A 19,809-nucleotide genomic window follows, 5' to 3' on the forward strand; every position below is an offset into this window, starting at 1 on the left:
CTAAACCAGTTTACCATTTTGACCTCAAATGATTAAACCATCGTAGGTTTCACAAATTTGGATCTGACAACCACAAAGTAGCAGGAAAATAAAAGCAGGCATCAAGTCTTAACCTATCAATAAGCGAACAGCACATGTTATGTATGGTTAAATATGCAGTGGTACTGACATCACCATATGCCAGTGCTTCAAATATCACTGCTCCATCAACTCTGTTCAACCTGCACAGACATAAATAGTTTTGTGACGCAACTTTAAAATCAAGTCGAAGCTCAAAATAAAACGATAATTTCTAGTACATTACAAAGCACAAAACCAGCCCACATCTATCTGATTAAGATTAACAGGCTCAAAGCAAGGGATCCCTGATCTAATGGGCAAACTCTTGGGTCTCACCTAGCTCTATTGTTCTTGGAAGATACATAAGGAGACCATAGGACATCTGACTTCTGACCCACCATCCAACCATAGAGCTCACCCAATCTTACCCCCAAGCTGGAACTCAAGGTCTCAAAATGTCAAAGTTGTGCTTAAGAGGAAGCGCAATTTCCAGTTAAATAACTTAGTTCACTTAGATTTTTTTTTGCAAAAACTGCCTTCCATTAAATATGAACAAACCACCAGAGCAAGCTCAATGCAGTAATACATCATGATGTGCATGAAAAAACTCCTCAAGAAGAGGTACAAAACAACCAAGGTTGAGGCTGAAAATGCCATCTCAACCCTGTGGAAGACTCTGAGAAGAAGGGCCATTCCTTGAGGAAAGCAGCTCTCCTAGCTGAAGCTGCTGAAGAGGACCCCTGCATACCCGTCCATATGGCCATCAATGTATGTACAGTGTCTGTCCATACACTGGCCATAGTCTGAGAGGGGAGAACTTGGGATCCATCCAATGCCTCTGTGCACCTGGCTCTCCATATATGCCACGCTGAAATACTCGCTAGTATCTCCCAAGAAGATTCCACCGAGGTATGCACAGTCTTGAATGATGATAGAACATGGCTCAATCAAGTGTCGTCAAATAGCTATAGCCCATGATGAGTCATGCCTCTCAAAGAAGACCTGAGGCCCTGAAAGTGAACTGAGCCCCAAGTCATCAAGAAGGGGGAATGTGAAAATCTTGGCAACCCCCTTCCATATAACCCCTGCATGTCTACAATCCCATAAACAATGTTGAATAGTCTCCACAGCAACATGGCAACAGAGACAAGTAGGATCAGCCCCGAACCTAGATCTCCACAATCCCACCATGAATAGAAAGCCAGAAAAAGAGAGTGATTTTTCTATTCTTGTGGGATTTCTAGAGTCTCCTCCAAAAACTTTTCTGCAGATCAGTAGAAATATCAAAGGCATCCCAATGAAGAGCCCTGGAGGGCCTCCAATCTCTACAGAGAGATGAAATCTCCTGGCATTACGGACCGTGTAATGAAAGAAGGGGGCCTCCTCTCTCGGTGCCCTTCGTCAATCCACTCCCACTCTCCTGGATCCCATTGCAGGAACTTTATGGGTACACCTCCATAAAGCCATAGTCTCCAAGATCTCAGGGAAATGAGAAGAGGGTCAGGATCTATGTACCACTGAAGTCGGAACCAATCTCCACATAGCCTACAATCCAGACTGGCTGTCTGGACAGCCTGCCTCCTAAAAGCACATCAAAAACTAGGGCATCCTCATGTGCATCTCGAACTAAATGAAGCCCGTACTAGAGAATGCGGCCATCCAAGTGGAGCAAGTGATAGGCATGTCATGTCTCCATCCAATCCACTGGCAAGGCTGCATCGATCTACTGAATTATGCCTGCACTCCCTCTGAGATAACTAATCATCTAAGCTTTCCTATCATCTGGAAGCTTTTTGAAAGCTTTCCAGGCACCATAGTGGAGGCAGGTCCCCTCTCCCAAATGGACCACTGCATGTAATGAGAGGCACCCAGTGGTCTACCATGCTCATCCAAAATGTTGTCATTCCACATGAGTGGCTGCCTATCGATTTCTTCGCGGGAGGAAGGTGGAACCCTCCAAAGATTACTCTTGAAGCTGGCCCGTGCTTTCAGGATAGCAGCCATGAGGGGGGAGACAGGCTGAAGTGAAAATCCATTTGGTGTACTATCCATCCAATCTCCTCTCGAAGACGGTGTGCATGACTGTATGTTGCGAATAAAACAATCCTTCCATGGATTCCGTCCAGGCATAAGTCCCCTCACAACCATCTTGCTGAGCAAGGCCCTATAGTGTAAATCTGGATCAATTATATTGAGACCCTCTTCCAAAGTGGAGAGAATGAGAGTCTCCCAAGCAACTCTGGCTGTAACATCATCTGTGCCATCAAGTCCACATTCCTTATCGGTCTCTTAAGCTGAGTGATGCAATCCCTTGAATGGCTCTAGTAGAACACACAAACCATGCCATAGCCGAAACGACCTGGTTGACCATGACTACTCTGGAGGCAAGGTCAAGCTTTGCAAAGCGCCAAAAAAGGAGCTTTCTCCTTATACTCTCCAACACCGAAGCAAATTGTTGTGTTGGAGAGATGCCCAAGCCAACCTGGCATCCCAAGTATTTGACAGAAACACCCCTCTCAATCCGAGTGAAACCTATGTCACTTCCGCACACCGGAGTGTCCTCGTCACTGATCCAAAATCCATTGGTTGGATTTATGCCAATTAATATGCGCCCCCACAGCATTGTAAAATAAATCCAATGCTGTCCTGAAAGAAGTGAGCATCTGTGGCATGGCATCCAAAAAAACAGCAACGACATCTGCCAACTCGCTATCCAGAATCTCCACTTCCCATCTCAAAGGAAGTCCCAAAAGAATCGGCTCAATATCTTATATAGATACTCATAGCTTTAGCCACAAACAAAAAAAGAAAGGGAGCAAGGGAACATCCTGGCGGACTAATAAGCACCTAGCTGTGAACTGATCTGTATAAAGAGGAAACCCCTCTTATCCATGCATCTGTAAAGCCAAAACGAAGAAAGGTGCCCTCCAAAAAAGCCCCAAACTACTCTGTCATAAGCTTTCTTAAAGTCTAGGAGTAGAATGGCCAACCTCTGGCCACTGTGCATGGCCCATTGTGAAGCCTCCCAGAATGAGAAGATATTATCAAAGATGCTTCTGCCATGCACAAAACCAGTCTGCGTGTCATGACTAATATCGGGAGGTAAGGGCTATAATCGCAGGCTTATTGCTTTGGCTAGGATTTTGTAACGCGTGCCCAAGAGTGTGATGGGCCTCCACTAGGACAGAGGTAATGTGATCCCCAATCATATGCCAAAAACCAATAAAGAATGAGGGAGAAAGCCCATCAGAACCTGGGCACTTGCCCTTGTAAAGGGCCAAGAGGGCAGTCTCCTGCCTTGGTGAAAGGTGCATCCAGATAAACTCGCATATCCGGTTTCACCAGCACGGGAATAGTCTGCCAAATGATATTTCTAGCATCATCTCTAGTCTAAGTATCAGGATCTACTGTGAGAAGGGAGGCATAATAATCTGAAGCTATGCACAATACGGCATCTGGATCTGTCTGCAAAATCCCGTCTAAATCCATCAACTGTTAAACACTCTCTACTATGTCTAGGGCCAAGAGTAGAGAAGAATTGTTTATTGACTCTACCGCCCATTTGTGTCCAAAATGACTCCCGAACATGAAAGGCATACTCTGCTCTCTAATCAAGCAATATCTACGAATGATCCCTTGTCTGCAGCAAGGCGCTCCAGAAATCCAAGCATCGGTGGGCTTTTTCTGCTCTTCTCTCTACAAGACTACCAATTGCTAGCAAATACCAATATCTCGTCTAAGAATCTCCCGTCTCCTAGTACTGGCGACCTAAGGATAAAAGTCGCTAATACCAGTCAGGGCTATAGCCATAAGTGAAGGAGATGGCACTCCACCCTACATATGTGACATCCATATCTGCAACATCTGCGAGATCCGCCTCTGCATAAAAGGCATCTAGAATCCTAATGCTAGCAGAGTGTCCCCTTAAGTGAGGCTCACAAATCATGAGTACTACCAAAAAGTGGTCTGAAGTAGAAACACCAATGGCAATGCATACTGACCCAAGGGGGGCTAGGCATGGTTGGATAGATACGCATATCTAAAGGTTAGAAACGTTAGAAAGGTTTAGAAACGTTAGAAACCTGCCTTAAAATTTAGGGCTTTTGCCCAAAAATTGCACCTTGGGTAAGGTCAACGGCCGTATATGTCGTATGATACCATTTCCAACACCTCGAGCTGCTCGACGCATGAAACCTGCAATCCCTTGTGTCAATCTTGAAGCCCTGTGTGCTTTCAGCCTGCCCTTAGCAAAGTTTTGAGTACTTGCCTTGGATTTTGTATAGTGTATGATGTATCGTGTATGTTCTAGTAATAAGTGCAATGTGCATAGGCCATGGCACATGCAGCTTGATGCATCTCAATATCTACCATAAATTACTAATAAGTAATAAGATATCTTATATATATATTTATTTATTTATACATTTCTTAAGTTTAGGTACTTAGTACTCAACCCTAAAACGTACCTAACGTTTCTTACCTGACGTTTCTGACAACCATGGGGCTAGGGGCTAGCTCGAACGTAGCAGAGGATCTCGGGGAGGACCATGTGTGCTTTCAGCCTGCCCTCAGCAAAGTTTTGAGTACTTGCCTTGGATTTTGTATAGTGTATGATGTATCGTGTATGTTCTAGTAATAAGTGCAATGTGCATGGGCCATGGCACATGCAGCTTGATGCATCTCAATATCTACCATAAATTACTAATAAGTAATAAGATATCTTATTTTTTCTAATTTTTTTTAAAAATTTATTTATTTATACGTTTCTTAAGTTTAGGTACTTAGTACTCAACCCTAAAACGTACCTAATGTTTCTTACCTGACGTTTCTGACAACCATGGGGCTAGGGGCTAGCTGGAACGTAGCAGAGGATCTCGGGGAGGAGCAGCAACTCCAACCGCCCCAGCGATCCAGTACACTTGGATTTCAAATAGCCATTGCTTAGAAATTAATAGTTACACATGTCATTCAAAATTCCACACAAGGGATAGGGTACTCCGGCACCCGATGGGTGTGCATGAGGTACCCTACCTGGGCCCATCCCAAGTACATTTCTTTACTACAATGATACAAGGCTGTAATTAAAATAGCGATTCAGATCCTCGGACAGAACCCGAGGAAACATAGAAGTCCTAAAACAAAAACATATATTCTGATGTATTGCAGTGGTCTCCCAAGGAATGAAAATGCAAGATGAGAATCCAAAAGTAATAGAGCATAGCCACTAGCAGCCCCTAGAAATACCTAAGTGACAGAAGGCCCAATAGAGCCCAATCTCAGCAACATATCAGGGCTGAGATCTTTAGAATCACTGTACGGGCACCAACCTGTCTCTCAGGCTCTAAATCACAGAAATTCAGATTATAAACAGTTAGTGTTAGAAATCCTAGCTAGAAATCCCTAGAAGTCAATGTTCTCAAACATAACACGACTAGAATTCTCAAAACTCAGAGAAGTAGGTTAGAAGTAGAATCACTTTCAGAAGTGCCCACACATGAAAAACGAGATCCTGAATTGAGAAAAACAGCCTGAACGTGAATTGCAATTTCAGAAGTAGGCTGAGACTGTAAAATGCTGGAAGTATGAAAACCGTAGGAAGATTGCAATAAGTGAACCCACAGTGTCAAGACTGGGCAACAGGGTAAGCAAAACCAATCATAATTGATCTGGGAGAAACTTTGCTGCTGTGAACTGTTTTCCAGCCTCTTCCATGCTGTGGAAACTCTGTTGCAGGGCTTGGCCAGGTTCAAAACAGTCCTAGGCTGCTCCTAGATGAATTGCAAACTAGGTGAGAGCCTTTTGGATGTGAAAACAGAGCTTGGGAAGCAAGGGGACAGCACTGGAAGCAGGACAGTGCCAGAGAGCAGCAAGAGATTGAAGCAAAATTGCAAGAATCAAAAGCAGAAAGCCCAAAAACTGATCGCAGTTTTCATATACCCCCTAAATGAAAGCAGCAAACTTCTAAAAGCTAGGGAGAGTAATAAGGCAGGTTGGAAATTAGTTTAGTTTTAAATTAGGTCTTTAAATAATATTTGCCGCAATGACCCACAATTAATTAAACAAGTAGGACTAGAAAGCCTAAAAGTTGATCGCACTCTTCCTATACCCCCTGAGTGAAAGCAGCAAGCTTCTAAAAGCTACTACAGGGTTGAGATGGCATTTTCAGCCTCAACCTTGGTTGTTTTCTACCGCTTTCTGAGGACTGCTTTCTCATGCATTGTAGGCCTAGAACAAACACAATCATAGCATGCACACAACTTGAACTAGACAACTCAGAATTGATCCAAACTGAAGCCATTTGTAGATCTCGACGTGTCCAAACTAATGTGCATATGAGTGATTAAGGTGCTAATCCTACCACTCAAAGATTATGGGTTCTGAAGACCACATCCGCCTTACAATTGAACACTATGTGATCTTGGTCTGTCTTCTAGGTGTCAAAGCAAAAGTGATACAAATATTCCTCTGGTCACCTATTAACTCCCTCAGTTTGTCCATTAGTTTGAGGATGATAACAGTGCTTGGAGTCAGCTGAGTTCCTAATTAAGAGAGTTCTGTCCAAATACTGTTCATGCACATAGCATCCCCATCACTGACAATTTCTTGAGGGAGACTGTGTATTCTGAAAATATTTGCAATTAATTCTGCCTCAACTTCCCAATTGGTCTTTGTGGGGATAAAGCGAGCAACCTTACTCAACTTATCCAACACAAAGATGCTATACTGTCCTTTGTTTGTAGAGAACAATCCAGTGATGAAGTCCATACACAAGTGAGTCCACTTAGCCTTTGGAATAGGTAAAGGATGCAATAAACCTACTGGACTGAGGTCTTCGACTCTATTTTGTTGACAAGGTACACACTCCTTGACATATTGCAAAACCCTTACCACTATAAGCTCTTTCAGCTTTTCATAAATTTTGTCAAGACGAACATCCCCAACCAAAGGTGAACTGTGCATGTCCTCCAAAAATCAGCTTCTGGAATCGTGAATAAGGAGCAAAATCTACCTGGATACCACATCAGTCCATTCTTCAAAGCTTTCAGGTTGCTCTAAATATTCTTCCTGAATATCATGAATTATATTCTTGTAAATCTCTATTACAGCGTAACAATGGCAAGGCCACATCCTGGAGAGTGTGAAACTAGCCTCAACACGACGTAAAGGGTGGTAGGACCCACTTAATTACAGCATACACAGTAAATTGACAAGCAAATATGCACCATACAACAAATCACATGGGAGCTAGAGCGCTCCTACTTAGAAACAAAGACACCGATTGGCCCCACACGCTGGCGGCCTTGCGGTATTTATTTAACATTCATTTGAAGCCATGCGGTTGATTACAAAGGTCTTTGGGAAGCTGCACCACAGGCAAACCAGCGCCCGCAATCTCCCCATCCAGCCCACCCTGTAATTCCCTGCCCAACTTCAAACAATGAACGGCATCCAATCACTAGGCAATCCTGTATCCTCAGCCAAACAAAGCATACAACAAAGACCCCAATAGCATCCACTGTCTGAACCACTCCTGCAATCGCACAACCAAGTGCCGCAAAAGCAAGCAAAGACAAGCCTTCTTCTACCTGGAATCCACAGAAGAAAGGTCACCCTCGCTGGAAAACCCTAGATCCTGCGGAGATAAGCTGATTCTGCTCTGGCACAGCCCCAAAAGCAGCTTAGAAGCGAACACCCACGCCTGGAAAGTTACCAAAATCAGCTGGCACAGCCTAGAAGTGTTGGGATATCTCAAGGTGTATGCCTCAGGCACACCTTATGTTTCTATGTGTGAGTGCTAGAGGCACAGTTAGGTGCCCACAAGCACAGTTAGGTGGTGGAAAAGCCACATAGGATGATTGAGTGAATCTAGGAGCAGATTGAGGAGATGATTGTGGAGCTTTGAGGTCATCAGTGATGTCAGTGACCTTGTATGAGGTGCCTACTTAAGGACCTCTTTCTTCTTCATTCTATAAGCAAGTATTCTGATTTTGTGTCAACTCTACTCTTTCCTTTCAGTGTTCCAACATGGTATCAGAGCCATTTGATCCTCCTTGAGCCCTAGTTAGGTGCCACATCATCATCTTCTTCTTCACCTTCATCTTCCACCTTCCCTTCCAAAGTCGATTTTGGAAGTGCAAGTTCTCTTCAAACCTGCATTCTCAGCATCTCATCCTTCAGGAGAGTCTTCCCAAGGGCAGGGCGAATCTGCAGAACGAGCTACACGACTTATCTCGCCATCTTTTGGACGGCATTGTCTCAGGAAGCCGCGACGATCTTTTTCCTGGTTCTCACTGTGGAGAGCTACATTGTCGATTTCCTCTCAGAGGGAGCTGGGCGACATCACGACCTCCCTGCTCATCAAGTCTGAGCTCTTTTGGAGCAGTATTCGGGTAGTTTTCGATGAAAAACCAGTCCATATTTCCTCTACAATGCTGGGCGACGTGGCCGTTTTCTGCGCAATTCCTTTCTGAGGGAGAAGCTCTACCTATTTACCTTTCTCTTCAGTACAAAAGCCCTCTGAATTCCGACCTTTGCATAACGATTTGAAGCAGATTTCTGAGTTGCCTCTTTGGCCATGAAAGCTTGACTATGCAAGTCTAAGTTTGACCTTGGACAGTCAAAGTTTGACTGATAGTTTGACCAAGATTTATTTTCAGTCTACTATGCTCATTTTTCTAGCATCTACTTGGTCATTTCTTGCTTAGACATCTTGCATTTCAAGATTGTTACTCTTTGAAAAGATTACCTTTTATTGCTCATATATCACCTGTAAGAGAGAAGACACTACCCAATACTTGGGTTAGAGCCTCTCATGGCTTGCTTATGCCAAATATGTGAAAAGCCAAAACATAAAGCAATGTCTTGTTATGCTACAAAGGATGAAAATGCCAACCTGACTTCCTTATTGAAGATTGCCAAAACAATGGTTGCCAAAAAGGAAGCAAATACAGAGATCTACACTCTCATGGCACTTTTATTTGACTCCAAGTACAAGAAAAAGATGAAGGTCAGATACCTAAGATATGCTTCTCTACACAACTATGGAGATGACAAGATAATTGTTCTCTTGAAGGATATGACTTTTAGATCCACTTGTTCTATCATAGTACCATCTTATAAGGCACTAGACACTGCCCATGTGGTAAGACCTTGCCTTGACATGGATATTTTGCCTCCACAAGATGAGGCATCCCATGAAGATTATGCATTTTAAATCATCTCTATGTATGCTCCAGATCTCTCTTTTTATGTCAAGGTACTCAGCCTGGATAGTCCTCCAAAATGAATGAAAATAAACTATTGTGTTTTTGTGTGTTTTGTAAACACCTCTGGTCACCTTATGATGTAGGCCATGTGTATGTTTTGTTCCATGGTACCTCCTGCAGACATTGTGTGCATGTACATGTAGGGGAGATAACCATTGGAAGGTCTGTTTGTATCCCTTTCTGTTTACCTTACACCCAAGGGAACCCTTGCTAGCATGAGAACCTAGCCATTGATTTATCCTTGACCATCATGAGATGGCATGAGAAACTATGAGACTAGATGTATCCATGACATAGCCTGAGGCATTTCCTTGAGGGGGGGTTTGTTGGGATATCTCAAGGTGTATGCCTCAGGCACACCTTATGTTTCTATGTGTGAGTGCTAGAGGCACAGTTAGGTGCCCACAAGCACAGTTAGGTGGTGGAAAAGCCACATAGGATGATTGAGTGAATCTAGGAGCAGATTGAGGAGATGATTGTGGAGCTTTGAGGTCATCAGTGATGTCAGTGACCTTGTATGAGGTGCCTACTTAAGGACCTCTTTCTTCTTCATTCTATAAGCAAGTATTCTGATTTTGTGTCAACTCTACTCTTTCCTTTCAGTGTTCCAACAAGAAGCCCCCAAAGATCAAATCGCAATCTTCCTGCACAACTTGGACAGCCTAGAAACAAATCGCAATTTCCCCTGGGACAGCCTAGACAACCTGGAAACTCCTGAAAACATATCACAATCCTTGTAGCAGCCCGGAAATACCTGGAAACAGTACCAGAACAGGACGCAATCACCTGGCACAACCCGGAGGACCTAGAAACAGAATCGCGATTTGCAGAAGACCCCCCTGGCAGAAATCGCAATCTGCAACAGGCTCTAAATCTGGTGCATTTTCCTCTAGCAAGCCCTGGATGCACTGGTACATGCTCTAGCTGGTGACGATTTCTTCTGTCAAGCTCCGGAAGCTCCTGGTAATATGCGAATTTTCTCTAGCAGCACCTGGCAGGCTCTGGCAACTCATAGCTGATGATCTAGCTCCTTTTGGAAATGATTTGGCCAACTGAACCCAAAATAAGAGCTCTGGGCCCTTTTTGTAGTCCTGTGCTAAAAATAGCAATTTTTAATTGCACCACTCTTTTGGCCCCCCTGTTGCACACTTTGGCCCTAGGAATTAATTGCCTAGTAAAAACTAGGTGCACATTCACTATTTCCAAGGGCCCACTAGGAATTTTAATTCCCGAAGTCTCGCCCCATGGCCGGACCCTCGCGCCCCAGAGGCTCAAGGCAGTCCGCACAAATTACGGGAGTCGCAAATCAAAAGTCCCATAATTTCACGTCCTCGTGACAGACCCCCCTCTTGAAAGAAGGCAAACGTCCTCGATTGCTTGCAAACCAAACCAAAAAGAAAATAATAGCAATGGAAAAAATCTAAAGCAAATGAAATAACCAAAGCTGAAATAGAAAAATAACCAAATAACCAAATCTGAAAGATAGCCAACAATGCCATCAACAGATCAACCAAGTCTGAAATGGGAGCGACCCAACAGACCAACCAAACTTGAAAGGATAGCTTACCAATGCCGCCAAGAGACCAACCAACAATAAATATGTATCTGTAGAGCCTAGGTAAAAAATACAATACATTGCACATAAAATGCATCAAAACCAAGTGGCTAGCACACCAATTATAGAGGCCCTCACGGCAAAGATATTGTTAGCAACCAATACCTCGGGTGAAACAAAATGCAACACCAAGTGTCCTCTAGGATACATGAGCGGGTCTGTGCAACAAGAATAGAAGCGCTAACTCCCCCCTTGTGCATCAGGTAATGCTACAGACACCTGGCGCTCTGCTGAACCAGAATGAGTACCACACAAAGTGGGCTCCAACTGGAAAGCATCAAGATAAAGTTGTAACACCTGAAGAGCATTTGCCAACTCGTCCTCCATCCACTTCGCATGCAATGATGAATAATTACAAAATTTCACCAAATAACGTCGTACAACTTTACCTTTTACCTTCCTTTCCCTATGTGCTAGGATCTGCTCGGGTACAAGGATCTCATCCAAATCTTCCACCTCTGGTTGGATCTCCGAAGCCAAATCCGTAGGCACATCACCTTGAAAAGGCTTAAGGAGATTCACATGGAAAGCATTGTGAATCTTCCAATGATCAGGTAACTGTAAGCGAAATGCTACATCATTAATCTGCTGAGTTACCTTGAAAGGCCCATAGTACCTCATACTTAGTTTAGGGAATAACCGAGCACAACCCCGTGTACTTTTCAGCCTTGCTTTCTGAAAATGCAGCAAGACCTTCCTTGATGACAACGTCATGCCTGTGCTTGTCTGCTGCCTTTTTCTGCTTCTCCTCTGACTTCTGCAATGCTTGCTTCACCTTCTCATAAGCTATGTCCAAGCTCTCCACATACTTATCAGCCTCAAAAATTTTATCTTTTGTTTGCAAGATAGGTGGAATCTTACGTCGGCCTTCCACTATCTCAAATGGAGCTTTACCTGTGAAAGAATGTACCGTGTTATTGTAAGCATACTCCGCCAAGGGTAAAAACTTCTCCCACTTTGACTCGTGCTCTGAAACATAGCATTTCAGCAAATCTAGAGCTGTGGAATTAGCCTCCTCCGATTGCCCATCGGTCTGTGGATGAAAAGCAGAAGAAAATAGGAGGGTAGTGCCCACATTCTCAAATATTCCCCGCCAAAACAAGCTAGTCATGCACGGGTCTCTATCACTCACAATGGACTTTGGCATACCACGATACTTGAAGATATTCTGCATGAACAACTTCGTCATATGATCTGCCCCAATCTTCTTCCGTACAAGAATGAAGTGCGCCTGCTTGCTGAAGCGATCAATGATCGTCCATATTCCATCATTACCTGTAGATGTCCTCGGCAAATCAAAAAATAAAATCCATGGCTATGCTCTCCCATGGTCCATCAGGTATGGGCAAAGGACGTAATATCCAGGAGTCTTCCTATGATCATAGTTCGCCTTCTGACAGGTTAGGCATGTGCGAACATACTCATCGACATCTCGACGCAACGTATGCCAATAAAAGAAATGCTCCACTGCCTTAACTGTAGCATCAATACCTGCTGTTAGAATTATTATTATATTCTAGGCAGTAGCCAATGTAATGTAATAGGCAGGTTAGGGGCACTTTTCCCCCTTAGAGGTTTTTCCCCCTAACCACGGTCTAATCTCTAACTACAGTTAGAGATTAGATAGGGTTTTGTCACTTAGACAAAACCCTCATCTCTTTCATTGTACTTCACTTCAGTTCAATACACTTTGGGGAGTGAACTAGGTTCAGCTCACTCTCTCCATTTTTGCACACTCTTGCTCTTCCTGTTTTCTCACATTTGGTATCAGAGCAGCTCTCCCTTCCCAGACCTACTCCTTGCTTCCGCATTTGCTCTCCTCTTCCTGCTCTCAGCTCCCGTCTGTACAGATCCCACACGTAAGCTCCAAGGTCGTACGTACAACATACGGGCTGACAGTCCATAGAATTTCGACGTACAATGCACGTACCTATGTCCGTACCAACTCCACCGCCAAGCTCGCCGTACAAGCGATGTACGCCATACAGGCGCCATATCAAACCCGCCACACACAGTCGCCGTCATCTCGTCCGTACAATAGTACGGCTAATCGTACTGTTCAGTACAATGCTCCATACATCCGCTATCAACACACTGTCAGTTCAGCCGTACAGCCATCCATACACCGTACGGATTTTGTCGTACAGTCGTCCGTACACTGTACGGATTCCGTACATTAACCGTACACTGACAGTTCCGTACTGTCAGCTCGGTGCAAGCTAAAAGTGTCCGTACACTTCTGTTGCAGGGCCTTCTGTGCAGGTTTTATTCCTGCAGGTACTCTAGCAGTTGGTTTTTTGGCAGGCATTGTTTGCAATTAGCCATTGTTTGGCTTAGATCTTGCAGAGAACTTGGGGCATTTTGTATTTGTGGACAGACATTGCAATTGGTTTGCAAGTTGTCCAAAAATTTGGGGCTTTTGCAATTACACTGCAATTTTGCAGTGAAATTTGGGGCTTTTGCAAGCAGAGTGCAATTTGTGCAACATTTGGGGCTTTCCGATCATTTGCCTTCTTTTGTATGCAATTTCCCACAAGAATTGGGGCTTTTGCATTTGGGTTGCAATTTTGCAGGTAAAAGAGCGTGTTGGAAGTTTGCAAGAATTTCTAGACTCAGTACGAGTCAATTTGCAGACTTTTGCCACTTTTTGCAGATTCTATTTGCAGATTTTTTGGCATTCAGCAAAGCATTGTGGTGCATTTTAAGCCTTTGATAGGCTGTGACAGTATTTGTCACTCTGGGCAGATTTTTTTGGCAGATTTTACTTGTGCATTTTGCATCCTAGGACGGGATTTTATTTGGTCAGTTTGCTGTGTTTTTTTAGTTTATTTGGCAAAAATGACTCTAAACAACCCCAATGAGGTGTTCGGAGTTTTCACACAAGAGGATAAGTTGGATGGCACCAACTACTCCTTGTGGAGTTTAATGGTTCACAATATCTTGGTTGGCAGGCATCTTTGGGATTATGTCAATGGAGATGAAGCAAGACCAGATACAGTGGCCACACCTGTCACTCCTACAGCTGGAGGCAGGGGTAGAGGTCAAAATGCAGCACAAGTAGTTGGAGCTGCTGCTCCAGGAGCTCCCACAACAGAGCAGAAAAGATGGGACTCTAGAGATGCACAAGCTCTATCAGTGATTTCTCTCTCTGTCAAGAGGTTCATTATACCTCACATTCGGTCATGCAAAACATCAAAGGCAGCTTGGGAGATACTAGAGAGTATGTTTGCGCAGCAAGAAATGATGCCAGAGTTTCCTTTCTGAAGCGAGAGCTTTCTCATACGCACATGGATGAGGGAGATTCCATGAATTCTCACCTCACAAAGCTTCAGGATTTGAGAGAGCAACTGCTGAATATTGACGAAGTCATTCCGGATTCAAAGATGATTACCACCACTCTGAATTCTCTTCCTGAGTCCTATCTTGGTTTCCAAAACTCGCTGAATTTGTCATTGAGGGGGGGCAGCAATCCTCTCTCTTTTCACGAGTTGGTAGGACTTCTATTGCAGGAGGAGCAGACACGAAGAAATATGGCAACCCGGGCTGGCGAGCATGCCATGCTTTTCAAGTTCAAGCCCAAAGGAAAAGGGCAGCAAAATCAACATGCCAATCAATCGCACATCAGCATAAAGCTGATTCAGAACAGCCCTCTTATAAGGCTAAGGGTGATGCAGATAAGCAGAAAAAGAAGGACATTTGTTACTATTGCAAGAAGCTAAGTCATTATATTGGAGAATGCAAGAAGCGCATAGCTAAAGAGAAGAAAAGGGATTCAAGTATGGCTGTGTCAGATGCATCAGCTCCTCATGATGGGGGAGATGTTGCAGTCAACTTTGTGGAAGAGCACTATGCCTTTCTGTCTTGCACTTTAGATTTTTCAGTGGGTAGTTCAAATGCTACAACCACTAATGATGATGACCCCTATGCTTTTTTGACTTGCAGCTATGATCCTTCAAAGGATGCATGCTCTCTCACTGTCAATGAGATGTGTCAATGAGACACTGAATACTTGGTATTTTGATAGCGGTGCTTCAAAGCACATCACTTCCGAGAAGAGTCTTTTTGCATCTCTACATACACCACCTACCAAAAAGAAGGTGACTTGTGCAGATAATTCTTCTTATTCAGTGTGTGGAGTGGGAGACATTATTCTCACATCCACTGATGGCACAGATTTCAGAATTTCAAATGTACTCTATGTGCCAGGCATAGAGAAGAATTTGCTTTCAGTGTCCTGTCTTAATAGAGGAGGATTTCAGGTTGTATTGATGATGATAAGTGCGTAGTAAGAGAAAAAGAGAATGACTATGCTTTGATGTTGTCTGGCACTTTGTATCGGGGTCTTTTTCAGCTTGATTTATATAAAAAAAGATCCGATCTTGCATTACCAGTGAGCACTCCCATTGCTGCGATGCAGAATGCGGAGTTATGGCATGCCCGGTATGGGCACATGAGCTATGGAAGCTTAATGACACTACAGAAGCATGATATGGTTGATGCATTGCCTCCATTAGAGTCACCTCCTCCTCATGCATGTGAGGGTTGCATCCTTGGTAAGATGCATAGATTTCCTTTCAAGAAGGATGGTGCAATGAAAGCTACACGGAAATTACAGCTTATTCACACTGATGTCTGCGATCCCATGAGGACACTTGCTTTTGGGGGTTATCTTTATTATGTTACATTCATAGATGACTTCACAAACTACACTCGGGTCTATGGTCCCAAGGCAAAATCAAAAGTGTTTATGCATTTCAAACACTCTATGGCTATGGTTGAGAATGAGACAGGACTCAAGGTGCAGACACTTCGCACAGATCGAGGGGGGGAGTATATGTCTCATGAGTTTGAGGCATTTTTTAAGGAGAAAGGCATCACGCATCAGCTTACAGTGAGGCTAACACCTCAACAGAATGGCAAAACTGAGCGGAAGAATCACACTCTTATGGAGATGGATAGATGCATGCTTACCAGTAAAAAGTTGCCTCACAGGTTTTGGCTTGAAGGCTTCATGTGTGCCAAATTTTACTTTTTCGGACTCCCACAAAGGCTTTGAAGACAATCACTCCCTATGAGGCATGGCGTGGGAGAAAGCCTTCAGTGGACCATTTCAAAGTTTTTGGTTGTGTTGCATATGCCCACGTGCCTGTGGAGTTTCGACATAACTTGTCAGATAAAGCACTTAAATGCATTTTTGTGGGGTATAGTTCACAAAGCAAAGGCTATCGTCTCTACAATCCTGCTTCACGCAAGATTTTTGTTAGTAGAGATGTTATATTCTCTGAAAATTCAGCACATACACATCCTGAATTTCAGATTCCAGCTTCTTCAAATGATGTGTTTGAGGGGATGCTTCCTATAGCATTTGGTTTCCAAGCTGAGGTTCATGCTGAAAATGAGAATTTATAGCAACCTCCTCTTGATCCACATGTCCCAATTCAGCCACCGGTTGATTATGTACCTCCACAGGGTGTGGATAAAGTTGTCAGGCAAGAGATTCAAGAGATACACGCAGCCAAAACAGTCCCGAATTGGTTGCTACAGACTCTCAGGTAGAGTAGGCTTGAAACCCCATTGCTTGGCAGGACTCGTAGTGCAATAAGGCACGCAGGGGGGGCTCTTTCAGTTGAGACAGCTTATGCAAGGACTCTTCTTAATGAAGAGAAGCCTGACTCTTTTGGAGAAGCAAAGGATAATGTGCATTGGATGCATGCCATGCACAATGAGTTGCAGTCCATAGAGAAAAATCAAACTTGGGATGTTGTGGATTTGCCACCAGGTAAACATGCCATTGGTACCAAGTGGGTTTTCAAGGTGAAAAGGAAGCCAGATGGGTCTATTGACAGGTACAAGGCAAGGCTAGTTGCCAAAGGCTATGCACAGAAGAAGGGCATAGATTATGAGGAAACTTTTGCTCCTACATCCCAGATGACTACCATACGGTCAGTTATTGCAATGGCTGCAAATTTTGTTTGGAATGTCCATCAATTGGACATAAAAACAGCTTTCCTTAATGGGGACTTGCAGGAAGAGGTTTATGTCAAGCAACCTCCTGGATTTGAACTTTCTAGCAACGCACTTCAGGTTTGCAAGCTTAACAAAGCTTTATATGGGCTGAAACAAGCCCCACGTGCATGGTATGCCAAGATTAATGCCTTCCTGGCAAGTAAGGAGTTACACAATAGTCCCACGGAAAGCACCCTCTACATCAAGAAGGATGGGGGGAATATTTTAGTCATCATTCTTTATGTAGATGACTTGCTGCTCACAAGGTCAAATGAGGATATAATTGCAGATTTTAAGGTTGAGTTGAAAGCTGAATTTGACATGACAAATTTGGGCATGTTAAACTTTTATTTGGGGATCCAGTTTATACAAAACAAGTGTGGCATCGTTATGTCTCAATCCAAGTATGTGCAGAAGCTCTTGGATAGGTTCAACATGCATGATTGTAAGCCTATTGCCACTCCCATGGAGCAGGGGCTGAAGCTTACTATGTATGATGCAGGTGAATCAGTGGATGTCACACTTTACAGCCAGGCTGTTGGATGCCTCATCAACTTGTGCAATACACGGCCCGATATTCAGTATGCAGTATCTCAGGTGAGCAAATATATGCACAGCCCAAAGACAACACATTGGCAGGCTGTAAAACGCATCTTCAGATATTTGCAAGGCACAAAGTCTTTTGACTTGATGTTTCCCAGGGGGGGTGACTTGCAGATGCATGCTTACAGTGATTCAAATTGGGCTGAAGACTTGTTTCTTTTTTGGCAAAGCTTGCATTTCTTGGCTGAGCAAGAAACAATCTACAGTGGCTACTTCCTCATGTGAAGCTGAGTACAGGGCAGCTTTCATAGCGACAGTTGAGTGTGTTTGCCTGCGGCATTTGTTCGCTGATCTTCGTCTCTTATTGGAGGGTTCTTCTCCAATTCTCACTGATAGTCAGAGTGCTAGTCAATGTAATGTAATAAGCGGATTAGGGGCACTTCCCTCTTAGAGGTTTTTTCCCCTAACCACAGTCTAATCTCTAACTACGGTTAGTGATTAGATAGGGTTTTGTCACTTAGACAAAACCCTCATCTCTTTCATTGTACTTCTTCAATTCAATACACTTTGGGGAGTGAACTACGTTTAGCTCACTCTCTCCATTTTTGCGCACTCTTGCTCTTGCTTCCTGTTTTCTCACACCTGCATACGGAGGATCATGACATTAACTCATGACTTTCTGCCTTAGCTGCTTAGTTACACACAACCTGCCATGCATCATCATAAACCCATCCTTAAGCACATAATGCTCATGCCTTTGTCCATTTATAAGCTGGTCATAGATTTCTGCAAATTGCTCATCTTCCGCATAGTAATCCTTTATTACATCCAACTCATTGTGATAAGCAATTGTCACAGCTGAAACTTGTGGCTTCCTGGACAAATCATCAGCAACCACATTCTTCTTACCCTCGACATGTACAATCTGAAAATGAAACATTGACAAGAAGTTTGCCCACCTCATGTGCTTCTCGGAGAGCTTAGATTGCGTCAAGAGGTAGCGCAAAGACTGATGATCCGTCTGTACTGTAAAATCAGCTCCCAATAGATAATGCTTCCAAGTGGATAAAGCATGAAGTATAGCCAACATCTCCTTCTCATAAATCTGTAAATGCAACTCAGCTGGCTGTAAAATGTGACTCTCATAAGCTACAGGATGCCCATCTTGAGTGAGAGCAGCTCCAATATCACACAAGCATCTGCAAGCACATGAAAAGACTTCCTCAAGTCTGGTAAAATCAGCACCGGATTTGTTGTAAGCTTGTGCTTCAACTCCTTAAAAGAGTCATTCTCCACTTATGTCCACTAGAAAGGTCTCTCCTTCTTGGAAAGCGCATGCATAGGGGCTGCAATTTCTGCAAAGTGACAGATAAACGACGGTAGGAGGAACACAAATCCAAGAAACTACGAACCTCATGCAAATTCTTTGGTTGTAGCCAACTCCGTATTGCTTCCACTTTAGCTGGATTGATACGAACCCCATCCTTGGAAACAATATGCCTCAAAAAATGAATCTCAGCCATGAAAAACTCACTCTTCTTGGGGTTTATCCGAACCTTACCCCAAGCTCTGCATAACTCAGTTTCCTCACCCTAGGGATGCTCACTGGTCACATCAGGCATCAAACCAGCCATGGTCTTATGTTTCTTCCCCTTCTAATCGCCTTTGCTTGCCTCAGCCTTCTCCTCATTCCACTTTGAGAAATCCTGAGACACATGACCTAGTTCTTTGCATTTGAAACACTTCTTTTCCTCATAGAGAGTTCTCCGCTCCTCTGGACTCAAATACATGGATGCCTTTTTATTGTTTTGTCGCCTCCCTGCAACAAACGCAGCCTTCTGACCATTGGCCTTCTTCTCTATTTTAGAAAATCGAAACCCAGATTTCTCATCTGTGTCATCTTTCTTAGCTTCCTGCTTCTGTCCACCTTTGAACCCTGAAGTCCTCCCCTGCATTAGAGCATATGCCATGCTAGCATTCTTGATAAGCTGAGACATATTGGAGACTTGAGTCTTCGTGCAGTAGTCTCTCAACTCCTTGGGCAGCCCGCAACAATATTTCTCAACCTGCTTAGTGAAAGGAACAAGCCGGTAGGAGCTAACGGGCAACAAAGCCGCCCAAAACTTGCTGTTATACTCCTCTAAATTGCGGCAATTAATGGAATTCAGCTCATGCCAAGTAGTCATGATATCCAATTCAAAAGTCGTGGTAAGCTACGCAGGCAAAAACACCTGCTTGAAACATACCCATGTGTTTGGTGCGGTGTTTTGCATAAGCATAGTGGTCCACCACTGAAGTGCGTTCCCTTCAGAAACTTGC

General features: G+C 43.7%; 1 protein-coding gene across 1 annotated transcript in view; it reads right to left on the minus strand.

Moving 5' to 3' along the window:
- The window catches only part of LOC147900726 (uncharacterized), a 56,738-nt gene that overhangs the window by 13,722 nt on the left and 23,207 nt on the right, over positions 1–19,809 (minus strand). The window contains exon 3 of the mRNA XM_087375837.1: positions 114–221. Coding sequence (XP_087231963.1) covers positions 114–221 — 108 coding nt within the window. The remainder of the gene's footprint in view (positions 1–113; positions 222–19,809) is intronic.

The sequence above is a fragment of the Dipteris shenzhenensis genome, chromosome 6, assembly GCF_047967505.1.
Source record: "Dipteris shenzhenensis isolate YYH24624 ecotype China chromosome 6, Dip_SZ_1.0, whole genome shotgun sequence".
Lineage (NCBI taxonomy): Eukaryota > Viridiplantae > Streptophyta > Polypodiopsida > Gleicheniales > Dipteridaceae > Dipteris > Dipteris shenzhenensis.